The 20,496-nt window shown below is 55.3% G+C and overlaps 1 protein-coding gene across 1 annotated transcript in view; it reads left to right on the top strand.

The window, feature by feature from the left end:
- LOC142501009 (bone morphogenetic protein 2-like) overlaps positions 1-19,905 on the top strand; it is a 30,581-nt gene extending 10,676 nt beyond the window's left edge. Inside the window, exons 2-5 of the mRNA XM_075610249.1 lie at positions 3,255-3,391; positions 4,398-4,514; positions 16,499-16,712; positions 19,468-19,905. Of these exons, the coding sequence (XP_075466364.1) occupies positions 3,255-3,391; positions 4,398-4,514; positions 16,499-16,712; positions 19,468-19,904 (905 nt within the window). The 3' untranslated portion in view covers position 19,905. The remainder of the gene's footprint in view (positions 1-3,254; positions 3,392-4,397; positions 4,515-16,498; positions 16,713-19,467) is intronic.
- Positions 19,906-20,496: the final 591 nt, after the last annotated feature.

The raw sequence follows: 20,496 nt of genomic DNA, 5'->3' as shown, positions 1-20,496 counted from the left end.
GAGGCGCTGTTAGTGGAGGCTGGGAGGCGCTGTTAGTGGAGGCTGGGAGGCGCTGTTAGTGGGGGCTGGGAGGCGCTGTTAGTGGAGGGCTGGGAGGCGCTGTTAGTGGGGGCTGGGAGGCGCTGTTAGTGGGGGCTGGGAGGCGCTGTTAGTGGGGGCTGGGAGGCGCTGTTAGTGGGGGCTGGGAGGCGCTGTTAGTGGGGGCTGGGAGGCGCTGTTAGTGGGGGGCTGGGAGGCGCTGTTAGTGGGGGGCTGGGAGGCGCTGTTAGTGGAGGCTGGGAGACGCTGTTAGTGGGGGGCTGGGAGGCGCTGTTAGTGGGGGGCTGGGAGACGCTGTTAGTGGGGGGCTGGGAGGCGCTGTTAGTGGGGGGCTGGGAGGCGCTGTTAGTGGGGGGCTGGGAGGCGCTGTTAGTGGAGGCTGGGAGACGCTGTTAGTGGGGGGCTGGGAGGCGCTGTTAGTGGGGGCTGGGAGGCGCTGTTAGTGGAGGCTGGGAGACGCTGTTAGTGGGGGGCTGGGAGGCGCTGTTAGTGGAGGCTGGGAGACGCTGTTAGTGGGGGGCTGGGAGGCGCTGTTAGTGGGGGGCTGGGAGACGCTGTTAGTGGGGGCTGGGAGGCGCTGTTAGTGGGGGGCTGGGAGGCGCTGTTAGTGGGGGGCTGGGAGGCGCTGTTAGTGGAGGCTGGGAGGCGCTGTTAGTGGGGGCTGGGAGACGCTGTTAGTGGAGGCTGGGAGACGCTGTTAGTGGGGGCTGGGAGACGCTGTTAGTGGGGGCTGGGAGACGCTGTTAGTGGAGGCTGGGAGGCGCTGTTAGTGGGGGCTGGGAGACGCTGTTAGTGGAGGCTGGGAGGCGCTGTTAGTGGGGGCTGGGAGGCGCTGTTAGTGGAGGCTGGGAGACGCTGTTAGTGGGGGCTGGGAGACGCTGTTAGTGGAGGCTGGGAGGCGCTGTTAGTGGGGGCTGGGAGATGTTAGTGGGGGGCTGGGAGGCGCTGTTAGTGGGGGGCTGGGAGGCGCTGTTAGTGGGGGCTGGGAGATGTTAGTGGGGGGCTGGGAGGCGCTGTTAGTGGGGGCTGGGAGACGCTGTTAGTGGAGGCTGGGAGGCGCTGTTAGTGGGGGCTGGGAGATGTTAGTGGAGGCTGGGAGACGCTGTTAATGGGGGCTGGGAGACGCTGTTAGTGGAGGCTGGGAGGCGCTGTTAGTGGGGGCTGGGAGATGTTAGTGGGAGGCTGGGAGACGCTGTTAATGGGGGCTGGGAGACGCTGTTAGTGGAGGCTGGGAGGCGCTGTTAGTGGGGGCTGGGAGATGTTAGTGGGGGGCTGGGAGGCGCTGTTAGTGGGGGGCTGGGAGGCGCTGTTAGTGGGGGCTGGGAGATGTTAGTGGGGGGCTGGGAGGCGCTGTTAGTGGGGGCTGGGAGACAATGTTAGTGGGGGGCTGGGAGATGTTAGTGGGGGGCTGGAAGATGTTAGTGGGGGGCTGGGAGACGTTGTTAGTGGAGGGCTGGGAGACGCTGTTAGTGGGGGGCTGGGAGACGCTGTTAGTGGGGGGCTGGGAGACGCTGTTAGTGGGGGGCTGGGAGGCGCTGTTAGTGGGGTGCTGGGAGACGCTGTTAGTGGGGGGCTGGGAGACGCTGTTAGTGGGGGGCTGTGAGACGCTGTTAGTGGGGGCTGGAAGACGCTGTTAGTGGAGGGCTGGGAGACGCTGTTAGTGGGGGGCTGGGAGACGCTGTTAGTGGGGGGCTGGGAGACGCTGTTAGTGGGGGGCTGGGAGACGCTGTTAGTGGGGGGCTGGGAGACGCTGTTAGTGGGGGGCTGGGAGACACTGTTAGTGGGGGGCTGGGAGACGCTGTTAGTGGAGGGCTGGGAGATGTTAGTTGGGGGCTGGGAGACGCTGTTAGTGGGGGGCTGGGAGACGCTGTTAGTGGGGGGCTGGGAGGCGTTGTTAGTGGGGGGCTGGGAGGCGCTGTTAGTGGGGGGCTGGGAGGCGCTGTTAGTGGGGGGCTGGGAGGCGCTGTTAGTGGGGGGCTGGGAGATGTTAGTAGGGGGCTGGGAGACGCTGTTAGTGGGGGCTGGGAGACGCTGTTAGTGGGGGCTGGGAGACGCTGTTAGTGGGGCTGGGAGACGCTGTTAATGGGGGCTGGGAGATGCTGTTAGTGGGGGGCTGGGAGACGCTGTTAGTGGGGGGCTGGGAGACGCTGTTAGTGGGGGGCTGGGAGACGCTGTTAGTGGAGGCTAGGACATGTTAGTGGGGGCTGGGAGATGTTAGTGGGGGTCTGGGAGGCGCTGTTAGTGGGGGGCTGGGAGACGCTTTTAGTGGGGGGCTGGGAGATGTTAGTGGGGGCTGGGAGACGCTGTTAGTGGGGGGCTGGGAGACGCTGTTAGTGGGGGTTTGGAGACGTTAGTGGGGGGCTGGGAGATGCTGTTAGTGGGGGTCTGGGAGACGCTGTTAGTGGGGGCTGGAAGACGCTGTTAGTGGGGGGCTGGGAGACGCTGTTAGTGGGGGGCTGGGAGACGCTGTTAGTGGAGGCTAGGACATGTTAGTGGGGGCTGGGAGATGTTAGTGGGGGTCTGGGAGGCGCTGTTAGTGGGGGGCTGGGAGACGCTTTTAGTGGGGGGCTGGGAGATGTTAGTGGGGGCTGGGAGACGCTGTTAGTGGGGGGCTGGGAGACGCTGTTAGTGGGGGTTTGGAGACGTTAGTGGGGGGCTGTGAGATGCTGTTAGTGGGGGTCTGGGAGACGCTGTTAGTGGGGGCTGGAAGACGCTGTTAGTGGGGGGCTGGGAGACGCTGTTAGTGGGGGCTGGGAGACGCTGTTAGTGGAGGGCTGGGAGACGCTGTTAGTGGGGGGCTGGGAGACGATAATGGGGGGCTGGGAGACGATAGTGGGGTCTGGGAGATGATAGTGGGGGCTGGGAGACGATAGTGGGGGCTGGGAGACGCTGTTAGTGGGGGGCTGGGAGACGCTGTTAGTGGGGGGCTGGGAGACGCTGTTAGTGGGGGCTGGGAGACGCTGTTAGTGGAGGGCTGGGAGACGCTGTTAGTGGGGGGCTGGGAGACGATAATGGGGGGCTGGGAGATGATAGTGGGGTCTGGGAGATGATAGTGGGGGCTGGGAGACGATAGTGGGGGCTGGGAGACGATAGTGGGGGTTTGGAGATGCTGTGAGGAGTTCTAAAGATGGAAGGCAGGGGGTTAAGTGTTTGACTCCTGCTGTGCCTTTGTCCCAAGATCTCCTCCTGACCCCTCTAACCTTTCCTGCCCGCAGTGTTCCCCCAGTCAGGACACCCCCCTTTCATCTTCAACATCTCATCAGTGAGGAGCAACGAGAAGATGTTAAAAGCCGAGCTCCGAGTGTTCAAGTGGAAGCCTTCTGGCACTGCTCCCAAACACCACTTCTGTAGGGTGAGCGCTCCCTCTGTAACCCCAATAATTATACTCCCCTGTGGGGGTGACTGCTCCCGTGGTTAGAGTGCTAGCTCTGTGTGACAGGTTTATGATGCTTCTGCATACAGAGCTGTGTTAGTTAGTCATCTACCTGTATCTTGAGGCATTAACCTCTTCTCTGCCAGAGAGGTTGGCACACTTACCAAGTTAATGCAGCAACAAAAATAGACATTAGGCCCAAATGTACTAAACAGTGCTAAAGCACTTTATGGCCGATACATGTGGAACGGGAAAAACAATGTCTCGTTTCTTTCCACCACTCAGATTTGGACCCTAAATCCGCACTCACATTAATGAACTTTACAAAAACAAGAGCACGTGACTTCACGGAAACGGATAATACAAATCAACAGAGCACAATCTAGAGCAGGGGTGAGCATCTCCAGTCCTCAAGGGCCACCAGCAGGTCAGGTTTTTAGGATATCTCTGCTTCAGCACAGGTGGCTCAATCAGTACTTGCTTGAGCGCAGGTGGCTCAAGACTGATTAGTGGCTCCTGTGCTGAAGCAGGGATATCCTGAAAACCTGACCTGTTGGTGGCCCTTGAGGACTGGAGTTGGCCGCCCCGGCGCTAGTGTAACCCGCGTGAAACGCAGCCCCCATTCATACCGTATCGCGCAGAGTTTCCCCTATAAACTGATATAATGCATCGCCACGTGCAAAGCATCCTGGGATTTCCGAACATTGCGTGGACGTGTCACCTGTGGTCAGTGGTCACTGCGCCGTAACGCACGGTGCCCGATACCAATACATTCTACGCCTGTTAAACATTGACGCAAAGTGGATCTATAGGCTTGTAAATACTATTAAACGTGGCGGTGCCCTTTTCCCCTTGGTACCACCACGCCTTGACCACGTCTTGGGTCAGGGTGGTGTGTGCCCGTGAGATAGCACCATGGGGAGGGTGGTAAGCCAGATCTCCCCCCTCTGATCTGCCCCTCACTGCTGCCCCCTCTCTGTTTCAGGTGGACTTGTACGAGCTCCTGGACAGCGCCAGCCGACCCTGGAGGGGGAATCTGATCTCTTCCAGACTCCTGCCCCTACACTCCCAGGGCTGGGAGATGTTCAACGTCACACAGACAGTAAGTGCCCCCGCGGGGTGTCTGTGCAGCCTGACATTGCCAAATGGAGCTGTATATTTAAAACAACGATACCTCCCCTCCCCTCCATTTTCAGCTGCGGGGACCCCTAGTTCCTGAGATACTTACAGATGAAGTTACCAGCATTACTTCCATGTCTTTACAGGGGGATTTAAATGGCCACCAATAAGAAGCTGCAACCAATGCGGTTGCGTTTAACTATTGGCCTGAGATTTGGCAGCCATTTTGTTTCCCCTGGAGAATGATTTAAACATGGTAACTTCACAGGTAAGTATCTTTGTAGCCAGGTGGTTCCCACCCTGTAAAATAATGGGGGATAAAGAAAGAAACAAGCAGGGGTGCTCGCTGCGTTACATAGCGCGGAGTCCGCGTCTCCGGGGAATATAAACCTTCTTCGTATGAAAGTTCCACGTAAACACGTTCTATATGTAACACCGCTACCCCCCGATGGGAGATAGGTGGGATTATGGTGTTAGTGGTACCATTAGGTGCTCATCTGTAGGTATTCCAGGAGCCTGGGCCTCCGCATAGAGGGAGCCTGGGGTGGGTAAGGTGATAAGATGGTCGTGATATGGTGCAGCGCCTCCAACCTGTTGTGACCCCACACACACGAACCTTCAGTAATAACTGGATCCAGCGTGCCAGGAACAGTGCAGCAGCGGCTTTACTGGGTGGTACTCACAGCCTTCGTCACTATCTCAGGCCTTCTCTTGCAAGAGAGGGGACCTCCCTTCTGATCCCTACTTAAACCAGAGTAGATGACCCTCGCAGCTTACTTTGAGCTTGCTAGGATCGGAGCCTAGCTCGCAGGACCCCTAGTTTGGCCTGTCTCCTTGAACCGTCATTGAGCACACGTCCGAGGCAGGACTCTAGCCCATGGCTAGCACACTCTTCCATAGCCCATGGCTAGCACACTCTTCCATTGCCCATGGCTAGCACACTCTTCCATAGCCCATGGCTAGCACACTCTTCCATAGCCCAGGGCAGCACACTCTTCCGTAGCCCATGGCTAGCACACTCTTCCGTAGCCCATGGCTAGCATACTCTTCCATAACCCATGGCTAGCCCACTCTTCCATAGCCCATGGCTAGCACACTCTTCCATAGCCCATGGCTAGCACACTCTTCCATAGCCCATGGCTAGCACACTCTTCCATAGCCCATGGCTAGCACACTCTTCCATAGCCCATGGCTAGCACACTCTTCCATAGCCCATGACTAGCACACTCTTCCATAGCCCATGGCTAGCACACTCTTCCATAGCCCATGGCTAGCACACTCTTCCATAACCCATGGCTAGCACACTCTTCCATAGCCCATGGCTAGCACACTCTTCCATAGCCCATGGCTGGGGCTGGACTTCTTTTCATTTGAACAGGATTCCTTTTTATACCAAGGGTGTGGCTAACTCCTCTGCCCCGTACACTGGACATGTCCCTAGAGTAAGCCCACTCCCCTGGCCCGTCCCACTAGAGTAAGCCAACTCCCCTGGCCCGTGACTCCAACGCCTGCCTGAAAACTGCAACATTGTAACTTTGGGGAAGTCTGACTCACATGCTAAGGGTTTGTTTAACCCTAGCACTGCCTGCTATTCCCAGGACTTACAATACTAGGTCAGAGAAATATAGCAGGGAAGCTACATATAAAATAAATATTGTGGCCAGGAAGGGGTTAACCTGTGCCATAATCCGCGTGTTCATGTAATGCCTCTGTATCTGCAGCATTAACTGCAGAGCGTTGCATTACTATACATCGGGAGATGACACATGGGCGGATCTCTTCCCTGCAGAGCTCACGATCTAAAAGCAGAGACAAAACATGAAACACAGACAGAGCCCAGTGCTACATCCATTGACACAAATACACGGTACAGTGCCTATATATATATATCTATATATATATATATATAGATATCTTTTGAATAAAATGGTCTTTTAATTTAACTCTTTGGCCAAAGTGTCGTAAGCCCATGAGCCCCTCCAAGGCAGACCACGTATCATGGGTCCTAACACTAATATAAATTCTTAATAACCTGTACATTACCAGGAAGAATGATTTATAATAAATCTGTCAAAATTAGTTGCATAGTTCTAAGTCTGATTGAAGCTCTTATTAACCTGTACAATACCAGGAAAATTTGCATGCAAGTTCCCATGAGTGTGGAAGGAGAAATGGAGTGAGCTTTAACCATTTAAAAGTGGGAGGGGGTGTTCTTCAAACCTGGGAAGGAGGAGCCACCCTCCAAATCAGCTGGGAACAGCTGAACAGAATTACTTATGACACTCTGGCCAAAGAGTTAAACTAAAAGACAATTTTATTCAAAATATATCTATATCTATATCTATATCTATATCTATATATATATATATATAGGCACTGTACCGTGTATTTGTGTCAATGGATGTAGCACTGGGCTCTGTCTGTGTTTCATGTTTTGTCTCTGCTTTTAAATATATATTGTCATGCTCAGTAGCACTGTGGTTATTTTGGGGGTTCAATATGACCTTATAGGGGTTCTGTATGTTTTGCAATAGAGCTCACGATCTGTGGGGATGTGAGTGGGGAGGAAGATATGGAGGAAGTGCTTTAGTGGTGTCTGTGTGGGGTGTTTCATCTCATACCTGGCGCAGGACCCTGTGTCCTGTACGAGTCCAGCGAGGGGGAGAGTCGTAGGAGGAGGTTAGAAGAGAGGAGGCTCTCGCTGGTCAGGGGGAAGTAGACGGTCAGGTTGTCAGGCCCAAGGACTGCCCGGGGAGGATGGGAGCCACAGGGGGACCAGAGAGGGTCTGAGCCACAGGGAGACCAGAGATGGTCTGAGCCACAGGGAGACTAGAGAGAGTCTGAGCCACAGGGAGACTAGAGATGGTCTGAGCAGGTGGTCCCTGTCTCTGGCACTTCTTCATCAAGGCAACAGAAGGATAAAACAAAAGGGAAGATAATAGGGTTAGTGACACCGGCCGTTTATATGACTATGGGGTCACTGCAATAAGTCCGAATCTCTTCACATGAATCCTGGGCGTGAGACACACTCTTATCACATAGAAGGTGTCATCCACCAACGCAGCGCTGCTTCGGATGGTATCTGCTCATCTCCTCCTTAAATCCAACTCCTGGTTTCCCATCAAGTTTCGGATCGCCCACAAAGCTCTCCTCATTACCTTCAAGGGTCTCCACTCATCTGCTCCTCCCTACATATCAACTCTGATCTCTCGTTATGCACCCGCTCGTCTCCTACGCTCTGCCCATAACTGTCTCCTCTCCACCCCTTTCACCTCTACTGCTCTCTCACTTTAAACCCCTATCCCCTCACTGCCCCTTACCTGTGGGACTCCCTCACACTCAGCATACACCCAGCACCATCTCTCCTCCCCTTACCTGTGGGACTCCCTCACACTCAGTATACCCCCAGCACCTTCTCTCCTCCCCTTACCTGTGGGACTCCCTCACACTCAGTATACACCCAGCACCTTCTCTCCTCCCCTTACCTGTGGGACTCCCTCACACTTAGTATACACCCAACACCTTCTCCCCTTACCTGTGGGACTCCCTCACACTCAGCATACACCCAGCACCTTCTCTCCTCCCCTTACCTGTGGGACTCCCTCACACTCAGCATACACCCAGCATCTTCTCTCCTCCCCTTACCTGTGGGACTCCCTCACACCCAGCACCCTCTCTCCTCCCCTTACCTGTGGGACTCCCTCACACGCAGTATACACCCAGCACCTTCTCTCCTCCCCTTACCTATGGGCAGTGTTCGACAAACCTATACATTTGCTCGCCCCGGGCGAGTGGATTTAATCCCCAGGCGAGTAAATATTGGCCCAAGCAGCACACGTTTGGTACTAGGTGGCGAGTAGATTTTTTTGTGTGGCGAGTAGATTTTTTGGTGATTTGTCAACCACTGCCTATGGGACTCCCTCACACTCTGCATACACCCAGCACCTTCTCTCCTCCCCTTACCTATGGGACTCCCTCACACTCCGCATACACCCAGCACCTTCTCTCCTCCCCTTACCTGTGGGACTCCATCACACTCCGCATACACCCAGCACCTTCTCTCCTCCCCTTACCTGTGGGACTCCCTCACACTCCGCATACACCCAGCACCTTCTCTACTCCCCTTACCTGTGGGACTCCCTCACACTCAGCATACACCCAGCACCTTCTCTCCTCCCCTTACCTCTGGGACTCCCTCACACTCCGCATACACCCAGCACCTTCTCTCTTCCCCTTACCTATGGGACTCCCTCACACTCCGCATACACCCAGCACCTTCTCTCCTCCCCTTACCTATGGGACTCCCTCACACTTCGCATACACCCAGCACCTTCTCTCCTCCCCTTACCTGTGGGACTCCCTCACACTCAGTATACACCCAGCACCTTCTCTCCTCCCCTTACCTATGGGACTCCCTCACACTCAGCATACACCCAGCACCTTCTCCCCTTACCTCTGGGACTCCCTCACACTCAGCATACACCCAGCACCTTCTCTCCTCCCCTTACCTGTGGGACTCCCTCACACTCAGCATACACCCAGCACCTTCTCTCCTCCCCTTACCTGTGGGACTCCCTCACACTCAGCATACACCCAGCACCTTCTCTCCTCCCCTTACCTGTGGGACTCCCTCACACTCAGCATACACCCAGCACCTTCTCTCCTCCCCTTACCTGTGGGACTCCCTCACACTCCGCATACACCCAGCATCTTCTCTCCTCCCCTTACCTGTGGGACCTCCTCACACTCGGCATACACCCAGCACCTTCTCTCCTCCCCTTACCTGTGGGACTCCCTCACCCACAGTATACACCCAGCACCTTCTCTTCTCCCCTTACCTGTGGGACTCCCTCACACTCAATATACACCCAGCACCTTCTCTCCTCCCCTTACCTGTGGGACTCCCTCACACTCCGCATACACCCAGCACCTTCTCTCCTCCCCTTACCTGTGGGACTCCCTCACACACAGTATACACCCAGCATCTTCTCTCCTCCCCTTACCTGTGGGACCTCCTCACACTCGGCATACACCCAGCACCTTCTCTCCTCCCCTTACCTGTGGGACCCCCTCACCCACAGTATACACCCAGCACCTTCTCTCCTCCCCTTACCTGTGGGACTCCCTCACACTCAGTATACACCCAGCACCTTCTCTCCTCCCCTTACCTGTGGGACTCCCTCATACTCCGCATACACCCAGCACCTTCTCTCCTCCCCTTACCTGTGGGACTCCCTCACACTCAGCATACACCCAGCACCTTCTCTCCTCCCCTTACCTGTGGGACTCCCTCACACTCAGTATACACCCAGCACCTTCTCTCCTCCCCTTACCTGTGGGACTCCCTCACCCACAGTATACACCCAGCACCTTCTCTCCTCCCCTTACCTGTGGGACTCCCTCACACTTAGTATACACCCAACACCTTCTCCCCTTACCTGTGGGACTCCCTCACACTCAGCATCTTCTCTCCTCCCCTTACCTGTGGGACTCCCTCACACTCAGTATACCCCCAGCACCTTCTCTCCTCCCCTTACCTGTGGGACACACTCACACTCAGCATACACCCAGTACCTTCTCTCCTCCCCTTACCTGTGGGACTCCCTCACACTTAGTATACACCCAACACCTTCTCCCCTTACCTGTGGGACTCCCTCACACTCAGCATACACCCAGCACCTTCTCTCCTCCCCTTACCTGTGGGACTCCCTCACACTCAGTATACACCCAGCACCTTCTCTCCTCCCCTTACCTGTGGGACTCCCTCACCCACAGTATACACCCAGCACCTTCTCTCCTCCCCTTACCTGTGGGACTCCCTCACACTTAGTATACACCCAACACCTTCTCCCCTTACCTGTGGGACTCCCTCACACTCAGCATCTTCTCTCCTCCCCTTACCTGTGGGACTCCCTCACACTCAGTATACCCCCAGCACCTTCTCTCCTCCCCTTACCTGTGGGACACACTCACACTCAGCATACACCCAGTACCTTCTCTCCTCCCCTTACCTGTGGGACTCCCTCACACTTAGTATACACCCAGCACCATCTCTCCTCCCCTTACCTGTGGGACTCCCTCACACTCAGCATACACCCAGTACCTTCTCTCCTCCCCTTACCTGTGGGACTCCCTCACACTTAGTATACACCCAGCACCTTCTCTCCTCCCCTTACCTGTGGGACTCCCTCACACTTAGTATACACCCAACACCTTCTCCCCTTACCTGTGGGACTCCCTCACACTCAGCATACACCCAGCACCTTCTCTCCTCCCCTTACCTGTGGCACTCACTCACACTCACACTTGAACTGTGAAAAGGAAAGATCCAGCGCTCCACGGATTTGAAAAAGTATCAAATTTATAAATAAATTATCAATAAATTTGATACTTTTGCAAATCCGTGGAGCGCTGCATCTTTCCTTTTCACAGTTCAAGCTTGGATATGTGTGACAGGTATCCCTTTGAACCAGCAGCTCCGGTAATACTGTTTTGTTTTTTGATTAATGGTGTGCAGCATATCGCTGTTCATTTGACTCACTCACACTCAGCATACACCCAGCACCTTCTCTCCCCCCTTACCTGTGGGACTCCCTCACACTCAGCATACACCCAGCACCTTCTCTCCCCCCCTTACCTGTGGGACTCCCTCACACTCAGCATACACCCAGCATCTTCTCTCCTCCCCTTACCTGTGGGACTCCCTCACACTCAGCATACACCCAGCATCTTCTCTCCTCCCCTTACCTGTGGGACTCCCTCACACTCAGCATACACCCAGCATCTTCTCTCCTCCCCTTACCTGTGGGACTCCCTCACACTCAGTATACACCCAGCACCTTCTCTCCTCCCCTTACCTGTGGGACTCCCTCACACTCAGCATACACCCAGCACCTTCTCTCCTCCCCTTACCTGTGGGACTCCCTCACACTCAGCATACACCCAGCACCTTTTCTCCTCCCCTTACCTGTGGGACTCCCTCACACTCAGCATACACCCAGCACCTTCTCTCCTCCCCTTACCTGTGGGATTCCCTCACACTCAGTATACACCCAGCACCTTCTCTCCTCCCCTTACCTGTGGGACTCCCTCACACGCAGTATACACCCAGCACCTTCCATCCTCCCCTTACCTGTGGGACTCCCTCACACGCAGTATACACCCAGCACCTTCTCTTCTCCCCTTACCTATGGGACTCCCTCACACGCAGTATACACCCAGCTCCCTCTCTCCTCCCCTTACCTGTGGGACTCCCTCACACTCAGTATACACCCAGCTCCCTCTCTCCTCCCCTTACCTGTGGGACTCCCTCACACTCAGCATACACCCAGCACCTTCTCTCCTCCCCTTACCTGTGGGACTCCCTCACACTCAGCATACACCCAGCACCTTTTCTCCTCCCCTTACCTGTGGGACTCCCTCACACTCAGTATACACCCAGCACCTTCTCTCCTCCCCTTACCTGTGGGACTCCCTCACACGCAGTATACACCCAGCACCTTCCATCCTCCCCTTACCTGTGGGACTCCCTCACACGCAGTATACACCCAGCACCTTCTCTCCTCCCCTTACCTGTGGGACTCCCTCACACCCAGCACCCTCTCTCCTCCCCTTACCTGTGGGACTCCCTCACACTCAGCATACACCCAGCACCTTCTCTCCTCCCCTTACCTGTGAGACTCCCTCACACTCAGTAAAAAAAAAACAGCATCTTCTCTCCTCCCCTTACCTATGGGACTCCCTCACACTCAGTATACACCCAGCACCTTCTCTCCTCCCCTTACCTATGGGACTCCCTCACACTCCGCATACACCCAGCACCTTCTCTCCTCCCCTTACCTGTGGGACTCCCTCACACTCAGTATACACCCAGCACCTTCTCTCCTCCCCTTACCTGTGGGACTCCCTCACACGCAGTATACACCCAGCACCTTCTCTTCTCCCCTTACCTATGGGACTCCCTCACACTCCGCATACACCCATCACCTTCTCTCCTCCCCTTACCTATGGGACTCCCTCACACTCCGCATACACCCAGCACCTTCTCTCCTCCCCTTACCTGTGGGACTCCCTCACACTCAGCATACACCCAGCACCTTCTCTCCTCCCCTTACCTGTGGGACTCCCTCACACTCCGCATAAACCCAGCACCTTCTCTCCTCCACTTACCTGTGGGACACCCTCACACTCAGCATACACCCAGCACCTTCTCTCCTCCCCTTACCTATGGGACTCCCTCACACTCCGCATACACCCAGCACCTTCTCTTCTCCTCTTACCTGTGGGACTCCCTCACACTCTGCATACACCCAGCACCTTCTCTCCTCCCCTTACCTGTGGGACTCCCTCACACTCAGTATACTGTACCCCCAGCACCTTCTCTCCTCCCCTTACCTGTGGGACTCCCTCACACTCAGCATACACCCAGCACCTTCTCTCCTCCCACTTACCTGTGCGACTCCCTCACACTCAGCATACACCCAGCACCTTCTCTCCTCCCCTTACCTCTGGGACTCCCTCACACTCAGCATACACCCAGCACCTTCTCTCCTCCCCTTACCTCTGGTTCTCCCTCACACTCCGCATACACCCAGACCCTTCTCTCCTCCCCTTACCTGTGGGACTCCCTCACACTCAGTATACACCCAGCACCTTCTCTCCTCCCCTTACCTATGGGACTCCCTCACACTCCGCATACACCCAGCACCTTCTCTCCTCCCCTTACCTGTGGGACTCCCTCACACTCAGTATACACCCAGCACCTTCTCTCCTCCCCTTACCTGTGGGACTCCCTCACACTCCGCATACACCCAGCACCTTTTCTCCTCCCCTTACCTGTGGGACTCTCTCACACTCCGCATACACCCAGCACCTTCTCTCCTCCCCTTACCTGTGGGACTCCCTCACACTCTGCATACACCCAGCACCTTCTCTCCTCCCCTTACCTGTGGGACTCCCTCACACTCAGCATACACCCAGCACCTTCTCTCCTCCCACTTACCTGTGCGACTCCCTCACACTCAGCATACACCCAGCACCTTCTCTCCTCCCCTTACCTGTGGGACTCCCTCACACTCCGCATACACCCAGACCCTTCTCTCCTCCCCTTACCTGTGGGACTCCCTCACACTCAGTATACACCCAGCACCTTCTCTCCTCCCCTTACCTATGGGACTCCCTCACACTCCGCATACACCCAGCACCTTTTCTCCTCCCCTTACCTGTGGGACTCTCTCACACTCCGCATACACCCAGCACCTTTTCTCCTCCCCTTACCTGTGGGACTCCCTCACACTCAGTATACACCCAGCACCTTCTCTCCTCCCCTTACCTGTGGGACTCCCTCACACGCAGTATACACCCAGCACCTTCTCTCCTCCCCTTACCTGTGGGACTCCCTCACAAGCAGTATACACCCAGCACCTTCTCTCCTCCCCTTACCTGTGGGACTCCCTCACACCCAGCACCCTCTCTCCTCCCCTTACCTGTGGGACTCCCTCACACTCAGCATACACCCAGCACCTTCTCTCCTCCCCTTACCTGTGAGACTCCCTCACACTCAGTAAAAAAAAAAACAGCATCTTCTCTCCTCCCCTTACCTATGGGACTCCCTCACACTCAGTATACACCCAGCACCTTCTCTCCTCCCCTTACCTATGGGACTCCCTCACACTCCGCATACACCCAGCACCTTCTCTCCTCCCCTTACCTGTGGGACTCCCTCACACTCAGTATACACCCAGCACCTTCTTTCCTCCCCTTACCTATGGGACTCCCTCACACTCCGCATACACCCAGCACCTTCTCTCCTCCCCTTACCTGTGGGACTCCCTCACACTCAGTATACACCCAGCACCTTCTCTCCTCCCCTTACCTGTGGGACTCCCTCACACTCCGCATACACCCAGCACCTTTTCTCCTCCCCTTACCTGTGGGACTCTCTCACACTCCGCATACACCCAGCACCTTTTCTCCTCCCCTTACCTGTGGGACTCCCTCACACTCAGTATACACCCAGCACCTTCTCTCCTCCCCTTACCTGTGGGACTCCCTCACATGCAGTATACACCCAGCACCTTCTCTCCTCCCCTTACCTGTGGGACTCCCTCACACGCAGTATACACCCAGCACCTTCTCTCCTCCCCTTACCTGTGGGACTCCCTCACACCCAGCACCCTCTCTCCTCCCCTTACCTGTGGGACTCCCTCACACTCAGCATACACCCAGCACCTTCTCTCCTCCCCTTACCTGTGAGACTCCCTCACACTCAGTAAAAAAAAACAGCATCTTCTCTCCTCCCCTTACCTATGGGACTCCCTCACACTCAGTATACACCCAGCACCTTCTCTCCTCCCCTTACCTATGGGACTCCCTCACACTCCGCATACACCCAGCACCTTCTCTCCTCCCCTTACCTGTGGGACTCCCTCACACTCAGTATACACCCAGCACCTTCTCTCCTCCCCTTACCTGTGGGACTCCCTCACACGCAGTATACACCCAGCACCTTCTCTTCTCCCCTTACCTATGGGACTCCCTCACACTCCGCATACACCCAGCACCTTCTCTCCTCCCCTTACCTATGGGACTCCCTCACACTCCGCATACACCCAGCACCTTCTCTCCTCCCCTTACCTGTGGGACTCCCTCACACTCAGCATACACCCAGCACCTTCTCTCCTCCCCTTACCTGTGGGACTCCCTCACACTCCGCATAAACCCAGCACCTTCTCTCCTCCCCTTACCTGTGGGACACCCTCACACTCAGCATACACCCAGCACCTTCTCTCCTCCCCTTACCTATGGGACTCCCTCACACTCCGCATACACCCAGCACCTTCTCTTCTCCTCTTACCTGTGGGACTCCCTCACACTCTGCATACACCCAGCACCTTCTCTCCTCCCCTTACCTGTGGGACTCCCTCACACTCAGTATACCCCCAGCACCTTCTCTCCTCCCCTTACCTGTGGGACTCCCTCACACTCAGCATACACCCAGCACCTTCTCTCCTCCCACTTACCTGTGCGACTCCCTCACACTCAGCATACACCCAGCACCTTCTCTCCTCCCCTTACCTCTGGGACTCCCTCACACTCCGCATACACCCAGCACCTTCTCTCCTCCCCTTACCTGTGGGACTCCCTCACACTCAGTATACACCCAGCACCTTCTCTCCTCCCCTTACCTGTGGGACTCCCTCACACTCCGCATACACCCAGCACCTTTTCTCCTCCCCTTACCTGTGGGACTCTCTCACACTCCGCATACACCCAGCACCTTCTCTCCTCCCCTTACCTGTGGGACTCCCTCACACTCAGTATACCCCAGCACCTTCTCTCCTCCCCTTACCTATGGGACTCCCTCACACTCAGCATACACCCAGCACCTTCTCCCCTTACCTGTGGGACTCCCTCACACTCAGTATACCCCAGCACCTTCTCTCCTCCCCTTACCTATGGGACTCCCTCACACTCAGCATACACCCAGGACCTTCTCCCCTTACCTGTGGGACTCCCTCACACTCAGCATACACCCAGCACCTTCTCTCCTCCCCTTACCTATGGGACTCCCTCACACTCCGCATACACCCAGCACCTTCTCTCCTCCCCTTACCTATGGGACTCCCTCACACTCCGCATACACCCAGCACCTTCTCTCCTCCCCTTTAAGTCAAAACTTAAAACTCCCCTCTTACATGAAGTATTTTATTAGCCTGAACTGTCCCACGCCCACAGCCACTCCTACCAACCATCGTGGCCAAGCACTGCCATATACTGGACTTACCCACCATCAAGGCCAGGCCCTGCCATCTACTGCACTTATTCCCTCACCTGCTGTCTCTGTAACTCTCGCATCATACCACTTAGATTGTAAGCTCTCCGGGGCAGGGATTTCCTATTTGTTGCACTTACCTATGAATAGAGATATACATACATGGTCAGGGGATCTACCTTTTGCTTTCCCAGGTCTCCAGGTGGATTGTTGATAACGGCACAAATCATGGCTTCCTCATCACTTCCACGCTGCCCTCGGGGAACTTCCTGGAGACGGATCTCCTAGGTCTCACCAAGAGTCAGCACCGGCCGGGTGGCAAGAGGTCCTATCTTGTACTCTTCAACGATGATGGACGGAGAGGGGTGTCCAGCAGCACAATGCACTCCCCTGCCGTGGAGGACACAGGTGAGACTGCAGGGATGATGTAAATGTGTGTGTGTGTGTGTGTCTGTGCTGTGTGTGTCTGTGCCCTGTGTGTCTGTGCCCTGTGTGTCTGTGCCCTGTGTGTCTGTGCCCTGTGTGTCTGTGCCCTGTGTGTCTGTGCCCTGTGTGTCTGTGCCCTGTGTCTGTGCCCTGTGTCTCTGTGCCCTGTGTCACTGTGCCCTGTGTCTCTGTGCCCTGTGTGTCTTGCCCTGTGTGTCTGTGCCCTGTGTGTCTGTGCCCTGTGTGTCTGTGCCCTGTGTGTCTGTGCTCTGTGTGTCTGTGCCCTGTGTGCCTGTGCCCTGTGTCTCTGTGCCCTGTGTGTCTGTATGCCCTGTGTGTCTATGCCCTGTGTGTCTGTGCCCTGTGTGTGTGTGTGTCTGTATGCCCTGTGTGTCTGTTTGCCCTGTGTGTCTATACCCTCTGGCCCTGTGTGTCTGTGCCCTGTGTGTCTATGCCCTGTGTGTCTATGCCCTGTGTGTCTGTGCCCTGTGTGTCTGTGCCCTGTGTGTCTGTGCCCTGTGTGTCTGTGCCCTGTGTGTCTGTATGCCCTGTGTGTCTATACCCTCTGGCCCTGTGTGTCTGTGCCCTGTGTGTCTATGCCCTGTGTGTCTATGCCCTGTGTGTCTGTGCCCTGTGTGTCTGTGCCCTGTGTGTCTGTATGCCCTGTGTGTCTGTGCCCTGCTGTGTGTCTGTGCCCTGTGCGTCTGTGCCCTGTGTGTCTGTGCCCTGTGTGTCTGTGCCCTGTGTGTCTGTGCCCTGTGTGTCTGTGCCCTGTGTGTCTATGCCCTGTGTCTCTGTGCCCTGTGTCTCTGTATGCCCTGTGTCTCTGTATGCCCTGTGTCTCTGTATGCCCTGTGTCTGTATGCCCTGTGTGTCTGTGCCCTGTGTGTCTGTATGCCCTGTGTGTCTGTATGCCCTGTGTGTCTGTATGCCCTGTGTGTCTGTATGCCCAATGTGTCTGTATGCCCTGTGTGTCTGTATGCCCTGTGTGTCTGTATGCCCTGTGTGTCTGTATGCCCTGTGTGTCTGTATGCCCTGTGTGTCTGTATGCCCTGTGTGTCTGTGCCCTGTGTGTCTGTATGCCCTGTGTGTCTGTGCCCTGTGTGTCTGTGCCCTGTGTGTCTGTGCCCTGTGTGTCTGTACCCTGTGTGTCTGTGCCCTGTGTGTCTGTGCGCCCTGTGTGTCTGTATGCCCTGTGTGTCTGTGCCCTGTGTGTCTGTGCCCTGTGTGTCTGTGCCCTGTGTGTCTGTGCCCTGTGTGTCTGTGCCCTGTGTCTCTGTGCCCTGTGTCTCTGTGCCCTGTGTCTCTGTGCCCTGTGTGTCTGTGCCCTGTGTCTGTGCCTTGTGTGTCAGTATGCCTTGTGTGTCAGTATGCCCTGTGTGTCTGTGCCCTGTGTGTCTGTGCCCTGTGTGTCTGTGCCCTGTGTCTCTATGCCCTGTGTCTCTGTGCCCTGTGTCTCTGTGCCCTGTGTGTCTTTGCCCTGTGTGTCTGTGCCCTGTGTCTCTGTGCCCTGTGTCTCTGTGCCCTGTGTCTGTGCCCTGTGTCTCTGTTCCGTGTCTCTGTGCCCTGTGTCTCTGTGCCCTGTGTGTCTGTGCCCTGTGTGTCTGTGCCCTGTGTGTCTGTGCCCTGTGTGTCTGTGCCATGTGTGTCTGTGCCCTGTGTGTCTGTATGTCCTGTTTGTCTATGCCCTGTGTGTCTGTGCCCTGTGTGTCTGTGCCCTGTGTCTCTGTGCCCTGTGTGTCTGTGCCCTGTGTCTGTGCCCTGTGACTCTGTGCCCTGTGTCTCTGTGCCCTGTGTGTCTGTGCCCTGTGTCTCTGTGCCCTGTGTCTCTGTGCCCTGTGTCTCTGTGCCCTGTGTCTCTGTGCCCTGTGTGTCTGTGCCCTGTGTGTCTGTGCCCTGTGTCTCTGTGCCCTGTGTCTCTGTGCCCTGTGTCTCTGTGCCCTGTGTCTCTGTGCCCTGCGTGTCTTTGCTTGAGGTGCGTATGTGTGAGTGCAGAGCAGGGGAACGCCCAATACAATGGTATTATTGAGTGATGAATATTGTCTTAAGGTGATTAAGGATGGGTGTGTAACTCATATATTACTGGTACTGTGCACACGGAGTATGAAAGTGGCAGGATTTGCTTCCTGATGATCTCCAAAAAAAAAGTTCTCCTGTGTTCAACATAAGAAAGTTGCTAACTGCGTTTCTTCTGTTGGACGCCGGCGCAGAGCGTGACATCACATGGCGGTTACCTCATCACTACGTTAAACTGTGATGGACAGAAATGCAAACTTTGATAAACCTCAATATGATATCGTGCCACTAATCCCAATACCACGTGTGGCATTTTCCGTGTAACGCACCTTCATACTTTGAGAAGCAACATGGCATTGATGCTCAATCTCATGGGAAGAAAGACCATTTTGATACATAACTCAGCCAGACTTTAAGCCAAGAGAGGGCGGGTAAGGGCTGCGGGTTCCCTCCCACTGTCTCCCTACGTCTCTGGTCACTGGAAATATCCACATATAGATGAAACGCATCCTATAACTGTACCACGGCGAAAGTGCCCTGGCACGAGGGGTATTCGTGAACTCTCCCTCAGCCAGATCAGATATGGACAAGTACGGTGATGGGCACATCCATTGTATCCCTTTGTAGGGTCATCGCGAGGCGATATCCCACCTCACTGTACAGTTTAGGAATATAATAGAACAATCATTGACACCTTCTTCTCTTCTCCCCATTCCTCCAGGCTTACTCCTCCCTCTGCTTGAGACCTCTTCTTTTCTCCTGCCTGCCCCCCACAAGTTTCCACTGGTCGTAGACATGACCAAGAGTCGAAGGATCCGTGAGGTCTACGTGGACGGTGTCCTCCCATGCCAGCGCCACCCCCTTTACGTGGACTTTGAGGAGATAGGGTGGGCAGGATGGATCATCTCCCCCAAGGGCTATAACGCCTTCCACTGCAAGGGCAACTGCCTCTTCCCCCTGGGGCAGGGACTGGGTGCCACCAACCATGCCACAGTGCAATCGATCGTCCATGCGCTGAAACTCAACAAGGACATCGCCACCCCATGCTGCGTCCCTAACAAGTTGAACTCAATCAACCTGCTGTACTTTGATGATGAGGAAAATGTGGTCCTTAAACAGTACGAGGACATGGTGGCTGTCAGCTGTGGGTGTCATTGAGCATCCCCCTTAATGGGATGACTCCCCCCATTTTAGGACAACACCTGCCTCTTTACCCCATAGGAGCAACCTCACTAGAGGCACGGACCACAGTCTAATGATCATTACTATGAGCTAACCTGGATACTTAGACGTTGAGTTACAGGCAGTGTCACTCTCAAAATGAAATTCTATTGTACAAAGACTTCTAAACTTCACAGGTCTCTTCTTCTCATGTACAGAGCCTCCCAAACCTCACAGGTCTCTTCTTCACGTGTACAGAGCTTCCCAAACCTCACAGGTCTCTTCTTCACATGTACAGAGCCTCCCAAACCTCACAGGTCTCTTCTTCACATGTACAGAGCTTTCCAAATCTCACCGGTCTCTTCTTCACATGTACAGAGCCTCCCAAACCTCACAGGTCTCTTCTTCACATGTACAGAGCCTCCCAAACCTCACAGGTCTCTTCTTCACATGTACAGAGCCTCCCAAACCTCACAGGTCTCTTCTTCCACATGTACAGAGCCTCCCAAACCTCACAGGTCTATTCTTCCCATATACAGAGCTTTCCAAACCTCACAGGTCTCTTCTTCACGTGTAGAGAGCCTCCCAC

This window comes from Ascaphus truei, chromosome 8, assembly GCF_040206685.1.
Source record: "Ascaphus truei isolate aAscTru1 chromosome 8, aAscTru1.hap1, whole genome shotgun sequence".
Classification (NCBI taxonomy): domain Eukaryota; kingdom Metazoa; phylum Chordata; class Amphibia; order Anura; family Ascaphidae; genus Ascaphus; species Ascaphus truei.
The sequence above is the reverse complement of the archived record's forward strand: the minus strand, read 5'-3'. Positions and strand labels throughout refer to the sequence as shown.